Below are 14,619 nucleotides of genomic sequence, written 5' to 3'. Positions count from 1 at the left end.
TGAAAAAAACGCTGCCCCAGTTCTGTGGCTGGGCCTAGAGCCTGCAAACTAAAGGGTCAATGGGATTCCTCTCTGGAAAAAAGTATTCAAGTAGTCCAAATGCAAGTTTCACTGCTCCCAGCACCACTCACTGTATCGTTAGCCCGACTGTCACAGAGAACTGCTTTCATCATGCACAAGTCTTCAACGCTTCACCTTTTAGATGTGGATTGATGTCGGTATGTTGCTTCCTGCTAGCCACTCATCACCAGGAAAGGAAAAACAGTTCATCAGTGCCGAGGAGCTAGGTATAAAGTGTTCTTTATTTCTGCAAAATTAGATAACAGATAAAACTGGAAGCACAAGACAGGGAGGAATGGTGACTCTTATTATCTGCTCCCAATTCAATTTTACGCCACCGTTCCACATGACTCCCCAACAGATTACATCACACAATGAGGATACCACAGAAGGAGATAAACTCACCACTTGGAATTACAGATAATGTAAAAAGGACAAATTTGCATTGCACAGCCCTAGATTCAATCATCATGGAGCGTCAAAGAGCACAGATAGGATTGTTATGTTAACCACATTATATTGCACAATTTGGCTAACAAGTTCTACTCATTTGGAATATAAAAATTGAAGGTGTCAATTGTGGAAGTTTTCACTTACCCTTTTACCATTTAAAGTCATTGATTCTTTTGATCAGGTAATACTTGTATATTTTTTGATTGTGTTAGGTAACATCCCAACTTATTTTCCACCCAATGCCCGCAGACAACGATTAAGATCCATGCTCTTTGGCAAATTGATCAAACTTCGTTCTATAGAGAGCAATGGACACAAACCTAACAAGTGCGCAACCGAAATCAAAGATTAAAAAATAGAAATGAATGTGTTGACATGCTCTCACTCATACATTTGTTGTCAGCAGCTGCAGCTCTTCCATAAAGGCAAAGAGGCTACTTCCCCACACCTTTTTACCCCATAGTGATTCTAAACAATACAGGTATTAATAGATTGGTAGAAAGCATTGGGAGCAGATGCACTAGAATCCCCCTTGGGAACAAACACAATAGCGGTGTTCAAAGATGAGATGCAGTAGTGGACTCAATTATAGCATGAACAACAAATGAGCCGCTTTTCACTGAAACAGTAGTTTATGTGTGCTTGGACATGAAGGCACCTACAAAAACAAGCATTTGCAATGCAAGTCAAGTCAAGTCAAGTCAAAAAATGTATATTGCGCACTACATACCCAGAGGGTCTCAAGGCGCTTAGGGAGGGGAGGAGGATTACTTGTCAAATATCCACGTTTTAAGTTGCTTTCTGAATGCTAGGTGGTTCTGGGTAAGGCAAAGGTAAGTGGGGAGTGAGTTCCATGTTTTAGCTGCCAGGTATGAGAAGGATCTGCCTCCCATGGTGGTCTTGTTGATGCGAGGTACAGTGGCGAGGGCTTGGCTGGAAGAACGTAGTTGGCGGGAGGGGGTGTAGAAGGACAGTCGTGAGTTGAGGCATTCTGGTCCGATATCGTAGAGTGATTTGTGTGCGTGGGTTAGAAGTCGGAAAGTGATCCTCTTATTGACGGGTAGCCAGTGGAGGTTTTTCAGGTGACCAGAGATGTGTTTGTTGCGCGGGATGTCTAATAGAAGTGTGGCTCAGTGGAGAAGTGTGGCTCACGGTGTAGAGCAGGCAGACCCGGAAGCTGAGGTCAGACCCGGGACCAGGGTTCAATTCCCGACGCGGCAGGGTCTTGAGCTCAAATGTCCACGGACTCGACAATTCTCGCTTCGGTGCCTGCTCTATTCATGGGTTCTCACTCTGCAACTCTGGGCATTAAGCTTGCTTAATCTCCACAACGGCCCCCTGCGGCGGGATGCCTGGCTTTCACCTTGGGGATGCCCTGTAGGGGCTATCTCACAGGGAAAAGCCAGGACGGGTTCCCAAGGCAAGCGCCGGGAAACCTCCGGGTAGCTGTGCGCTCAATAAATGCAATAATAATAATAATAATATGATCCTGGCTGAGGCGTTTTGGATTCGTTGGAGTTTTTTCTGGAGTTTAGCGGTAGTACCTGCGTAGAGGGTGTTTCCGTTGTCCAGTCGGCTCGTGACCAGAGCATGGGTGACTGTTTTTCTGGTTTCGGTGGGGATCCAGTGAAATGTTTTTTTGAGCATGCGAAGAATGTTGAAGCAGGATGAGGAGACGGCGCTGACTTGTCTGGTCATTGAAAGTGAAGAATCCAGGATAATGCCTAGGTTCCGTGCGTGGTCTGTCGGGATGGGTGCTTTTCCAAGGGCTTCCGGCCACCAAGAGTCGTCCCATGCAGAGGGGGATGTACCTAAGATGAGGACTTCTGTTTTATCTGAGTTCAGTTTCAGACGGCTGTGTTTCATCCATTCGGCAACTTCTTTCATTCCTTCGTGTAGGTCAATAGCTTACACTTTCCTAATGCGAGACCTATTGGCAATGGCAATGCTGGTTGGTAGCAAGCAAGGACAGTGCTGTTGTGGTGCTGAGTGATGCTATTGTGGTGCTGAGCGATGATGTGGTTGGGCTGAGTGATGTGGTGGTGTCCCAGAGTGATGTGGTGGTGTCCCCGAGTGATGTGGTGTTGTCCCCGAGTGATGTGGTGGTGTCCCTTAGTGGTGCCCCTGAGTAATGTGGTGGTGTCCCTGACTGATGTGGTGGTGTGCCTGACTGATGTGGTGGTGTGTCTGAGTGATGTGGTGGTGTCCTAGAGTGATGTGGTGGTGTCCTAGAGTGATGTGGTGGTGTCCTAGAGTGATGTGGTGGTGTCTGAGAGTGATGTGGTGGTGTCAAGGAGTGATGTGGTGGTGTCAAGGACTGATGTGGTGGTGTCCCAGAGTGAAGTGGTGGTGTCCCAGAGTGAAGTGGTGGTGTCCCAGAGTGAAGTGGTGGTGTCCCAGATTGAAGTGGTGGTGTCCCGAGTGATGTGGTGGTGTCCCCGAGTGATGTGGTGGTGTCCCTGAGTGGTGCCCCTGAGTGATGTGGTGGTGTCCCTGAGTGATGTGGTGGTGTCCCTGAGTGATGTGGTGGTGTCCTAGAGTGGTGTGGTGGTGTCCTAGAGTGATGTAGTGGTGTTGTGATGTGTGCAGCAGTGTGAGGCGTGCAGCAGTGTGAGGCGTGCAGCAGTGTGAGGCGTGCAGCAGTGTGAGGCGTGCAGCAGTGTGAGGCGTGCAGCAGTGTGAGGCGTGCAGCAGCGTGCGGCGTGCAGCAGTGCGAGGCGTGAGGCAGTGCGAGGCGTGCAGCAGTGCGAGGCATGCAGCAGTGTGGCGTGCAGCAGTCTGGCGTGCATCAGTCTGGCGTGCATCAGTCTGGCGTGCAGCAGTGTGTGGCGTGCAGCAGTGTGTGGCGTGCAGCAGTGTGTGGCGTGCAGCAGTGTGAGGCGTGCAGAGAGAGAGGTAGAGAGGTAGAGAGAGAGGTAGAGAGGTAGAGAGAGAGGTAGAGAGAGAGAGAGGTAGAGAGAGAGAGGGGTAGGGAGCGAGGGGTAGAGAGAGGGGTAGGGGGATAGAGGGGTAGAGAGAGAGAGGGGTAGAGAGAGAGGGGTAGAGAGAGAGGGGTAGAGAGAGAGGGGTAGAGAGAGAGAAGTAGAGAGAGAGGTAGAGAAGTGTTTTTTTTTTTTACATGATTGTGAACATATTTATGCCTCCTGCCCTGACGACTTTGCCACAAGTGCACAAAGAGTCGATGTGGGTAAGACAATGAATGCCAGCTCAGCTTTTCACGTCTTTCCAATGACAACAGACTGAGCACGGGTGAATTTTGACAAAGCAAATCAAGGTACTTACTGGTTAGCGCTGAGAAAAAGAAAACTGCGGCATTTGGTGCTATCTTAAAAGAAAGTTATAATCAACCGCCAATGTAGAGAAGAACAACAAGCATCGGGGTTTATTAGTCAAACAAAGACGCAAGCACAGTGTGAGGGTGAGGGGCAACGCAGGGGACAGGATTACAAATGCCACGGGAGAGGGGAGCAATTGGAGTGCGGCGGATGCATCAAAGGGCTGGGAATGCGTGAGGGGAAGGGGCGCAACACGGTGACATGGAGCAAGCTGGCGCTGCGCGTTCACGCGCACATGCACCAGCTTGCAGCCAGGGAAAACAGGGTAGCAATTTGAAAAGCCCCTGTACAAAATGTTGAGCAAGCTCGACCTAAAAAAAAAATGGGCTAGTGGCATTAATATCAAAGAGATCTGATCTGACAATCGTGATGGCAAAAAATGACAATGAAGGTACGTGACTTCTCACAAGACTGCACAAAATGGCACTGAGATCTATGCTTATATCACTCAAATCAAGACTCTCAAAACATCAGGGTAGTCTCAGTATAGCTGTTTTTTTCTAAATACCAAACAGTCTTTCAGGGAAGTTTCCATTAGACTGTAGAAAACAAACAAAGACCCCCCTCCTTGACTCTTAAATGAACAAGACCTGATACAAACCCTTCAACTATTATCAAAGATCACAATGAACTGTACCAGCATGCAAAGTGAACATAATAAACAGTAACAAGAACTATTGCATTGTAAATGCTTGTTTTAAAAGTCGTTATCTCACTCCCATACATGAGTGCTAAAAGCGAGCCTTAGCGCCTTGACAGCCTGTAGGTGGAATGGGCGCAACACAAACCTCTGATAACATTCCAGTTAGATCGTAGCCTGAGGCTGAGCTAGAAACAGCAGAAAAGAGAGGAAGATGGAGAGCTGGAGACGGCCCGGACAGAGACTCTGCGGCGGGTGGGGGGTGGGGGAGTGGCTGGAAAGAAGAGCAAAGAATTGTTGAGAAAGCAAGGGGGGGTGAGACACGGAGAACGATTTAGAGGAGGGCAGAGACTGGAGTGATGGAACGTTAAGCAAACAGGCAAACACAGAAATGACACAAAACCCAGAGACAGGGTGTTGGAGATCCAATCACTTCACGAACAGAGAGTCTGCGGGGGTGGGGGGGTAGCTGGAGGAGAGAGGAAGAGCAAGAAATGAGGAAAGAAGAGTAAAGAATTGTTGAGAAAGCAAGGGGGGGTGAGACATGGGGAACGATTTAGAGGAGGGCAGAGATTGGAGTGATGGAACGTTAAGCAAACAGGCAAACACAGAAATGACACAAAACCCAGAGACAGAGCGCTGGAGATCCAATCACTTCAGCCGATTGAAGCCCGGCACACGAGCACTCCGATAACAGGGTGCAAAATGTTTATTTCCAAACCAGGCGCAATTATCTTTGTCACTGCAAATGCAGGGCCTGCTCTTACAGGCCGTGGGTGCAACTGCGTCACGTGTCTGGCTTGTTATACTGTAACCATCACAACAACAGTAATGATAAGAATATTAATCATAAGAACCGCAATGAAAAAAACACATTAAAAAGTATTTTTATGCGCGAACCTCGCAGATATTGTTTTTGACACTTTACACTAAACCAGCTCAGAACGTTAGCGCAGAATCGTTTTTTGTTTTAAGGCTCTATACGGGTGGGGGGGAGAAAACACAATTTTGGTGTGTCCTGCTTCAGGGGCGGGGGCTTCTGGCGTGTGTCCCCTGCACATGTAAATGCTGGTTTTAAAAGTCGTTATTTCACTCCCATGCATGAGTGCTAAAAGCGAGCCTTAGCGCCTTGACAGCCTGTAGGTGGAATGGGCGCTACACAAACCTCTGATAACATTCCAGTTAGATCGTAGCCTGAGGTTAAGCTAGAAACAGCAGAAAAGAGAGGACGATGGAGAGATGAGAGAGAGCCAGAGACTGCCAGAGACGGCCCAAACAGAGAGTCTGCGGGGGGTGGGGAGAGGGGTTGGCTGGGGGAGAAAGGAAGAGCAAGAAATGAGGAAAGAAGAGTAAAGAATTGTTGAGAAAGCAAGGGGGGGTGAGACACGGAGAACGATTTAGAGGAGGGCAGAGATTGGAGTGATGGAACGTTAAGCAAACAGGCAAACACAGAAATGACACAAAACCCAGAGACAGGGCACCGGAGATCCAATCACTTCACGAACAGAGAGCCTGCGGGGGTGGTGGTGGGTGGCTTGAGGGGAGAGGAAGAGCAAGAAATGAGGAAAGAAAAGTAAAGAATTGTTGAGAAAGCAAGGGGGGGGTGAGACACGGAGAACGATTTAGAGGAGGGCAGAGATTGGAGTGATGAAACGTTAAGAAAACAGGCAAACACAGAAATGACACAAAACCCAGAGACAGGGCGCTGGAGATCAAATCACTTCAGCCGATTGAAGCCCGGCACACAAGCACCCCGATAACAGGGTGCAAAATGTTTATTTCCAAACCAGGCACAATTATCTTTGTCACTGCAAATACAGGGCCTGTTCTTACAGGCCGTGGGTGCAACTGCGTCAGGTCTGGCTTGTTATACTGTAACCATCACAACAACAGTAACGATAAGAATATTAATCATAAGAACTGCAATGAAAACAAGCAAACACATTAAAAAATATTTTTATGCGCGAACCTCGCAGATATTGTTTTTGACACTTTACACGAAACCAGCTCAGAACGTTAGCGCTGAATCGTTTTTTGTTTTAAGGCTCTATACGGGGGGTGAAGGGGTGGGTGAGAAAACACAATTTTGGTGTGTCCTGCTTCAGGGGCGGGGGCTTCCGGCGTGCACATGTAAATGCTTGTTTTAAAAGTCGTTATCTCACTCCCATACATGAGTGCTAAAAGCGAGCCTTAGCGCCTTGACAGCATGTAGGTGGAATGGGCGCTCCACAAACCTCTGATAACATTCCAGTTAGATCGGAGCCTGAGGTTGAGCTAGAAACAGCAGAAAAGAGAGGAAGATGGAGAGATGAGCGAGAGCTAAAGACTGCCCGAACAGAGAGTCTGCGGGGTGGGTGGCTGTAGGAGAGAGGGAGAGCAAGAAATGAGGAAAGAAAAGTAAAGAATTGTTGAGAAAGCAAAGGAGGGGGTGAGACACGGAGGGGGGAGGTGCGGGGAGACAAACAGATGGCTGCCTTTGGGAGGGAGGCTCAGGGGTCTGTGAGTGGAGGCTCTGAAAGTGAAATGTCTGCCGGCCAGCCGTGGGTAGTGAATAATTAGGGGAGGAGAAATGCTGCTGACGGCAATGAAGCAGGGGGCGGGGCAGCGAAACCCTTTGATGTAGCTCACGGCCTGGCGGCCGTGAAAGTGCAAGCAATTAGGGGGGAAGAGAAGTGAGGCCAGCTGGGGAAGCCTGAGGGAGGGAGGCTGATGGCATTGATGTGGGGAAATGCGCATGCTTGTGTTCACGTGATTTCACGTGAACTGTTTGAAATCCGCCCGATGGTTTGAGGACTTATTTTGCACACTAAAATTCTCCCCTATCCATTCCTGTGGAATGGGATAGGCTCGACCTAAAAACCGGTACTGCCATAGTACAGATATCTTTCGGCTGATATCTACTCTAGTAGGCACACAGTAGAATAGACAAGGGAAAACAGACATAAAATGGATGGTGCGTGTATGCATTTGTGTAACCGCTGTATTGTAGATTCAACAAAATCTAACTTAATGGAAATACATGAACTTTGGAGCTTTTTAACACAGTTGCAATTACATTTTTCAAGCATTTCTATACAGTTTTTTTAAAGCATTGGATGCTGCTTGTTTGCTGATATAAGATATTTTTCACTGACAAAGAGTTAAGCACATAAAGGACAGTGTAACCAGATCGAATGTAAGGCAGGCCAGTGTCAAGTGGAGATGGTTAGAACAGAGGCTGGCTTACCATGACTTTGCAAGACATCTAGGTGTCATTCATGGGTTCTGTTAAAGACTTTATGACGCAGTGGTAGATTCTTTATACAAAGAAATGTGAAGCCCTCAATATTGTTTCTATCCAGCACATTTGAACCCCAAAAATTCCTTTGCAGCTTTTGCGGGGTTATATTACTGGTAAATAAAAAAAGTCACAAGGTTTACCTTCACATTTTCTGAGATTTGGATTTTCTCAAAACTAAGCCTACAATAAACCGAGTCATACAAACCTTTATAAATTATAAGCTATAATTGTCAAATGGAAACACCTATTTTTATAGGTATAATTTATGTGCTTTAACAACAAAATGTGTTTTCTTTCATTCATTGCTTAGAACTGGGCTTTCCTAATAATTCACAATTTTTATTGTCTAGTTTGATACAATATGATTCATTGATCCGCTTGGAATTCACATTTTAAAATTAATTGTATATCTTATACCTTAAATGTCTTGTTGTGGGTTTTCTCCTAAAGGTGTGGACTTTAATTCAACTTTGAAGTTCTCCTTTGACATTACGCTACCTGGGAAAAAAGCGACAAGAAAAACACAGGGTTCGCGTAAGGTAACATTATATCTTGACTGCACAACAAGCTTCATATGTTGTTTAATGGTCTTTTATTGCTTAATGAGTGTAAAATAGCCAATTACAATTCAGGGGAAAAATGAGACCTGGAAAAACCTTGGTATCTAGGAAAAATTAACTTCAGCTGAAAAAAAATGTCTGTTTTTAAAAGACTTATATATCTGTATATTTTTAAATATGTCCACTTTCCTGACCAGCAGATCGTGGTTGAAGTTCACACCCACATTATTTCTCAGCCATATATATAAGAACTTCCGTTCCTTTCTTCTGCATGTATCCACAAGGCAAGGTACAGATGCCGCTGTAAGTGTTAATATATATGAGTACAAAATTCTTCGGGTAAACCAGAAAAGCACACTGTCTTATTTTGCCCTAGAGGACTGATGCCTTGCTTTGGGGAAGGAGTATGCAACAGATGTCCAATAGGCTTTATCAATGCCAGACTTTCAGCAAAGTGATAATTTGTATACAGTTAATCCAAATAGTACTTATTTACATAGAGGTTATCCTGAAAAAGTGCCATAGATCTATTCATATTACAAAAGTGCCACGAGGCCGCAACAGGCATTTAAGCTAGTTATTTGGTGACTCTGGGGCATTTTTAGGTAGCTGTTACAAAGACTGATGTGACAATTTCTGTGATATAGTTTGGGTAGGTGCATGTTTTGTGTCTGCGGAATCTCAAGTGGACATTACCGGATTTGCAGTCATGGAAATGAGAGCCTATACATGCCCTTCACCTGCACTATATTACAGATGTGGCCACTGTAGCAAATGGGCTTTGGGGAGGCACACTACCAAGACAAGAAAGAGGCAGGCACCTATTGGTCTCCCAGAGACCTTCACGTTCATCCCACTGCAGGATACTGTAGCCACACACTGCACCCTTCCTGACCCTCTGGAAAGTCAAGTTAGTTCACTCTCAGTGGCAGAGGTGTGGTCTCAAACCGTGACTCTGTCTCTCCCTCCTGTGCCCTGTCATGGGCATATGCAAACTCAGGAAAGAGTCCACATCTGGTGAAGATGTGCTCACAGCAGACCTTGACTGTTCTCTAGAGTAGTGCATTCCAGTTTCGGTGCTTAAACAAATGTTATCAAATGTATAGAAACTTTAGGTTAAGAGGGGAAGGATCTTGAACCTTAGAATGCTGCAGTAAAATGAACTTTACATTGCAGTGAAGGAAAATGCAGGTTGAATGCACAAGCACCAGGAATAGGACAGCACACAAAGAAAAATAAATGTCTGTTGTTTTCCAAGCACTCCACCTACACATTCATAGCTCCTAATGTTATGAAGTTTGCACCAGTTTCACCAGACGCACGAGTGCTGGTGTAAAATAAAGTCTGTATTACACAAAACTGAAAGAAGAAAATGTTGAAGGTCATCGCAGTACAGTAGTTATATTTGGAGTGACAGGTACTGGACATTTAACGGAAAGTACATGCAGTGCATTATCAGTCAAATACGTGGCCTCAGTGGTGGCTAGGGAGCTTTGAAAGCGGTGGGGCATAAATCCCTTCCTGACATTGAATTGAGCATGCCAATAAAAGATGCAATTTAGTCCAGGAGGTGAAAAAAGAGGTTGGGAACATTTTAAAACCTCTGCCAAAAGATCGCAATTTATACACAATTTTCAGAAATAGGGTAAAATTGCTTGGATTCTGAAGGAGCACTAATGAAATGTTTGGTGATGTGCTAGGCATAGCTCAAAATATTATTATACCATCCTAAGTCACCAAACCAAGTACACATAGAGGAAATGGTAGGAAAGCCATGGATTGCTCAACATAATGACCTCTTAAAGGTGTGTAGCTGAAGAGCTGTATGCATTAATGTATTGTTATGAACATCTGGTTATGAAAGGTCACAAAGCCTATCCCATTTTAAAATGTAAATAGTATCTTACCTCAACTTAATTTTTCTGACCATCCCCTTTCTAGTAAATTCTCGGTTATGTGTTAAGACTACATTGAATATTTACACCACCATTATTGCAAGGGTAGCCAAAATTATGTTAAAGTTGGATACCATAAATCAAGGCTGGGCTTTGATTTTTCTGGAACAATCAGGATTGTGGCAATAATAAAATGTGCCGGGATGGACCACTATTATGCCAGTTAAAGTAAATTGTTTTCCAGGAGTGTCCAGGATATAGCAAGCGCAAGACACTGTAATAGTTGGATAGCCAAAATATCTCGAATAATGGGAACAAACCGTGCTTAGTTGGGAAAATAATAAGTGCAAGTTGTCACCGTTTCCCTCAAACACCTGCGGCTAGTGCTTCAGAATGTTGGCCTTCATAAATACGAGGGTATGCTTAGTATTGATTCCTCCTCTTGCCGCTTTTGTCCACCATCCGGCATGTCCAGTCTCTTTTTTCACTCTCGCAGGTAATTTTTCATCACTTTTTTCTCTCTCTGTCACTGTCTTTTCATCATTCTTGTCCACCTTTTTCAACCTTTTCTCTCCCTAGTTCTGTGTCAAAGTTCGATAATTAAAATTAAGGACCCGTCCCCGTAAAATGTGTGCCAGTGGGCCCCACCTTCAACCACCGCCTCAAATTAAGCAATATGTTACTGATGGGCCATCATTGATCAGTAATAGCCAGAAAGCCCATGAGATTGCCCAGAAATATGTCAGTGATGGATCACAATGGCAAGGTTAGCTAATATATCCCCAAGTGTGTCTTCAATATTTCAATGATGGTCCATCATGTCAGATTATTCAGTACAGTAGATCATGACTTTTCTTATTAGTTTTAACTAGAATGTCACTAGGAATGTACACAATCTGTCATGGATAATTGGCTATGTCAATGTTAACCAACATTTTTCCAAGTATGCCCCATATATTTCATGGATAAACCATAAAGTCAGTCATAAACAGCACGTCCCCGGTAATACCAACATTTGGTCACATTAGGTGTTTTAGTGCCATTCTGCCCAGAGCAACACAAACACATATGTGCAGAAATGTACACACACACATGTGCGTGCACACACACACACACACTGTCACACATGCACACTATCACACTTTCTCAGTCACCCACTCGTAGACAATGACACATATTCATGTACAGTAACATATGCTTACTCTCATTTATTCAGACATTCAAACATTAGCATATGCCTACAGGTGGCTTGACTTCTATGACTCCCAATGTGATTGTATGAACACTAGTGGGCTTTCACAAAATTGGTAGGGCAGAGTCTGAAAGCCCATGTGGTCTATAGGCCAAAGAGAATAAAGCCAGGCAAGAGAATGTTTTATGTGAGTCGCTTATGTGAATTCAGCATTTATACACTTAATGTTAACCCCTTCGCCACGGTGTGAATTTCCCCGCGGTGCGAGGGGGTCTCCGGTACTTATGACTGCTCCTGGCCGTCATAAATCACTGTGGGTGTGTGCTCATGAAGGCCGGGAGCCGTCAGAACTCCGTCCACTGAGTAATTCTCCCGCACAGGCTAGGAATTAACCGCGCGTGGGCGGAGCGGCAACGTTCTGACGGCTTCCGGCCATAATGAGCACATGTCTACTGTGACTCATGATGTCCGGGAGCCATCATGAGCACCGAAGGAGTTAAAATCAGTTACGTATTTTGTGCTGATAGTTATTATTATTTTTTATTGTGATTTGGGACTTTGCTCTCTTTTATTGGTATTAAATGTTTTCTGTTCAAAAGATTTTATCTTAGTGGAAAAAGTGGAACATATACATTTAATGAATACAATGACATTGTTTGTTTTTTAGCTTTATAATAATCATTTCTTGATGAAGATGTTCAAGAACAGGTGGAAAACCAGCTCTGCATTTTATAAGGAGATTAGGATATCGCCTGCTATGCTGCAGCTTTATATGCATCGTTTTTAAAGGGGATGTCCTGGGTGGATGTGTTCACCCTTATTGCAGCCAGTAGTGGTTCAATTGCTAAGAGGAATAGTAGTGGGAATAAAGGACAACCCTGTCTAGTTCCTTAAGATAATAGTTTTTTTATGGGAGAGGTGTCCATTAACTCGTATGCAAGCTGAAGGCCTGGTATATAGGGCAGAGAACATGAATACAAAGTTATTGCCCAGGTTCAGCTTGTGCATGACTGAGCACAAGAAGGACGAGGAATCCTTATTGAATGCCTTTTCTGCGTCCAAAGCCATGACCATCATGGGCGGAAAGTGTTTTGGCTTTCTCAATTACGTGACAAAAAAGCCTAATAATATCGGATGCATGTCTGCCTTTATCGTAGCCAATTTGGGAACAGTGGATTAGCCGTGGAAGAAACTTCCCCAGTCTCAATGCTAAAATGTTCACATAGAGTTTACAGTGTACATTTAGAAAGGAAATAGGTCTGCAAGTTTTTCCCTTCTTTGTGTATGACTGAGATTGTTGTTTCAGAGGCTGAGCCTAAGATTTCTCCGGTTGTTACAAATTGTTTGTATAGTGCTCCCATGTATGGTATTAGGGCATCTTGGATTTTTTTATATAAGCTTTCTAGAAAACCGTGGATTTTCAGAAAAACCTGGATGTTTTCAGGATTGTAGTGAGTTGATTGCAGCCTGGATCTCTAGAGCAGGGATTCTTTGGTTGAGAGAGGCGTTCATCTGGACACTGAGTATTGGTAACTGTATTTTAGCTAGGTTGTTTAAACATTTATTCTGGTTGGGGAATGTTTCTCAGAATAATAATCTTGTATTATATTTATTTCAAGAGGGTCTAAGACTGTATCACCTGATTTGTTTTCGATATCAGAAGTATAGGAATTATACGATTTGTGTTTAAGATAAGTTACTAGCATTCTGCCTGCTTTTTTGGATTCTTTAAATGTCATCTCTTTGTTGCGTTGGGCAAGGTATCGGTAAGAGTATTAATGATTTTGCTTTATTCATATTGCAATAATTTTAATTGATGTAAGTAGTAGGGTTCAATGTATTGCATAGGTTCTTTTCTAAATGTTATTTTTCAGATTCAAGCTCATTTAGGCATTGACTTGAGGCATCCCCGGGGAACTTGCCAGGTGACCAGCTCTATGTGTGCAATCCATAATTATGTCCTGTAGTGCCAGTGTTGGAGCAACACAGTGCAAAAGCCTACGGATATATCCCTCCAGATCGTTCGTGGCTGTCTGCAATGTAATCCCCTTAATGTGGATGTTCGCCCTACTTGACCTATTTTCAAGGTCTCTTCCACCTGATATCGCAGGTCTGCATATTTGTCTTGGCGGTCTAGGAGTTCTTGTCGGTGTGCATCCAGCTCTACAACCTTAGAATCACCAGTGCACTCCAATATGTCAACTCTGTGCTCCACCTTGCCAAAGTCACTTTTGAGGTCCCTGACTTCTGTAGCGATTTCCTGCTTAAGGGTCACAAAGTCTGACCTCAGGGTGTCAAAGAGGGTCCCCAGGATCTCTCTGGTGACTGGGGCCCTCCCCCCCATCCCTGGCCACTGGTGCAGTTACGGCAGAGTGAGGAATCTCCAGCCAGCAATTTCTTATGCAGGATTTTAGTGAGCATTTCTTTAATTGTGCCGTCCTTCTTTGTACAGGACCGAAGGGAAGCCATTGTTGGCGCTTAGATCATCTACTGTGTCCACTAGTATGGGGTCTGAACAGCATAAGGCAGCCAGGGAGCAGTCGTCACTGGGGGACCCGTATCTGGCGTCTCAGTCCACTGGAGAGCACCGCTCAAGCTCCAGTCACCAGTGGTCGTCGTGTTTCCATTCCCCAATGTATCACTACCTCTGCTCCATATCGCACTCAGATGCTATTGTGTCTTCGCCCCCCACCCCCAGGTGATCCAGTGTGGCCCAAATCGTTGCCTGTATCATTGTTGCACCCGGGAAGTGAGCGTCCATCCCTGCTCCTTAGTCAAGCCGGGGCTCCCGCCAGGTCACAGTCCGGGCCCCAAACCTACGCAGGTATGTGTCTGTTGGGTATTGGACAGCTTTGGGGGGGGGGACTCAATGGCACCACGCACCCCTCGGCACCCGCTGCCTTTTCCGAATTCCAGCACCTTGTCCCAGTCGGGCTCTCTTACCAGGTTGGGTTCCGCTGTGGTGGATCTCCCCTGCTGGACACCACGGGATGTCCAGTGCGGCCCATAGAGGGCGATCAATGCACTGGTGCTCTGGGTCTTTCCCCAGTCGCTGCCGCCAGCAGTAATCAGTCCATCATATGCCCCCCTCAATGGCCCTCGAGTCCCACCCCCGAAAAGGACCTGCACTTCTTCAGTTACTCCTTACACAGTTATCACAGGGGAGGCCGGTCCCCTCTCATGCTCACGCTAGGCCTCCTCCTA

At 45.3% G+C, this 14,619-nt stretch overlaps 1 protein-coding gene across 3 annotated transcripts in view; it reads left to right on the top strand.

Moving 5' to 3' along the window:
• The window catches only part of MCF2 (MCF.2 cell line derived transforming sequence), an 870,271-nt gene that overhangs the window by 644,267 nt on the left and 211,385 nt on the right, over window positions 1–14,619 (top strand). For all 3 annotated transcript variants that reach the window (XM_086918640.1, XM_086918639.1, XM_086918641.1), the window contains one exon: window positions 8,219–8,307. In XM_086918640.1, coding sequence (XP_086774766.1) covers window positions 8,219–8,307 — 89 coding nt within the window. The remainder of the gene's footprint in view (window positions 1–8,218; window positions 8,308–14,619) is intronic.

Source organism: Lissotriton vulgaris, chromosome 4_1 (assembly GCF_964263255.1).
Source record: "Lissotriton vulgaris chromosome 4_1, aLisVul1.2, whole genome shotgun sequence".
Lineage (NCBI taxonomy): Eukaryota > Metazoa > Chordata > Amphibia > Caudata > Salamandridae > Lissotriton > Lissotriton vulgaris.
This window is presented reverse-complemented; position numbering and strand designations above follow the sequence as displayed.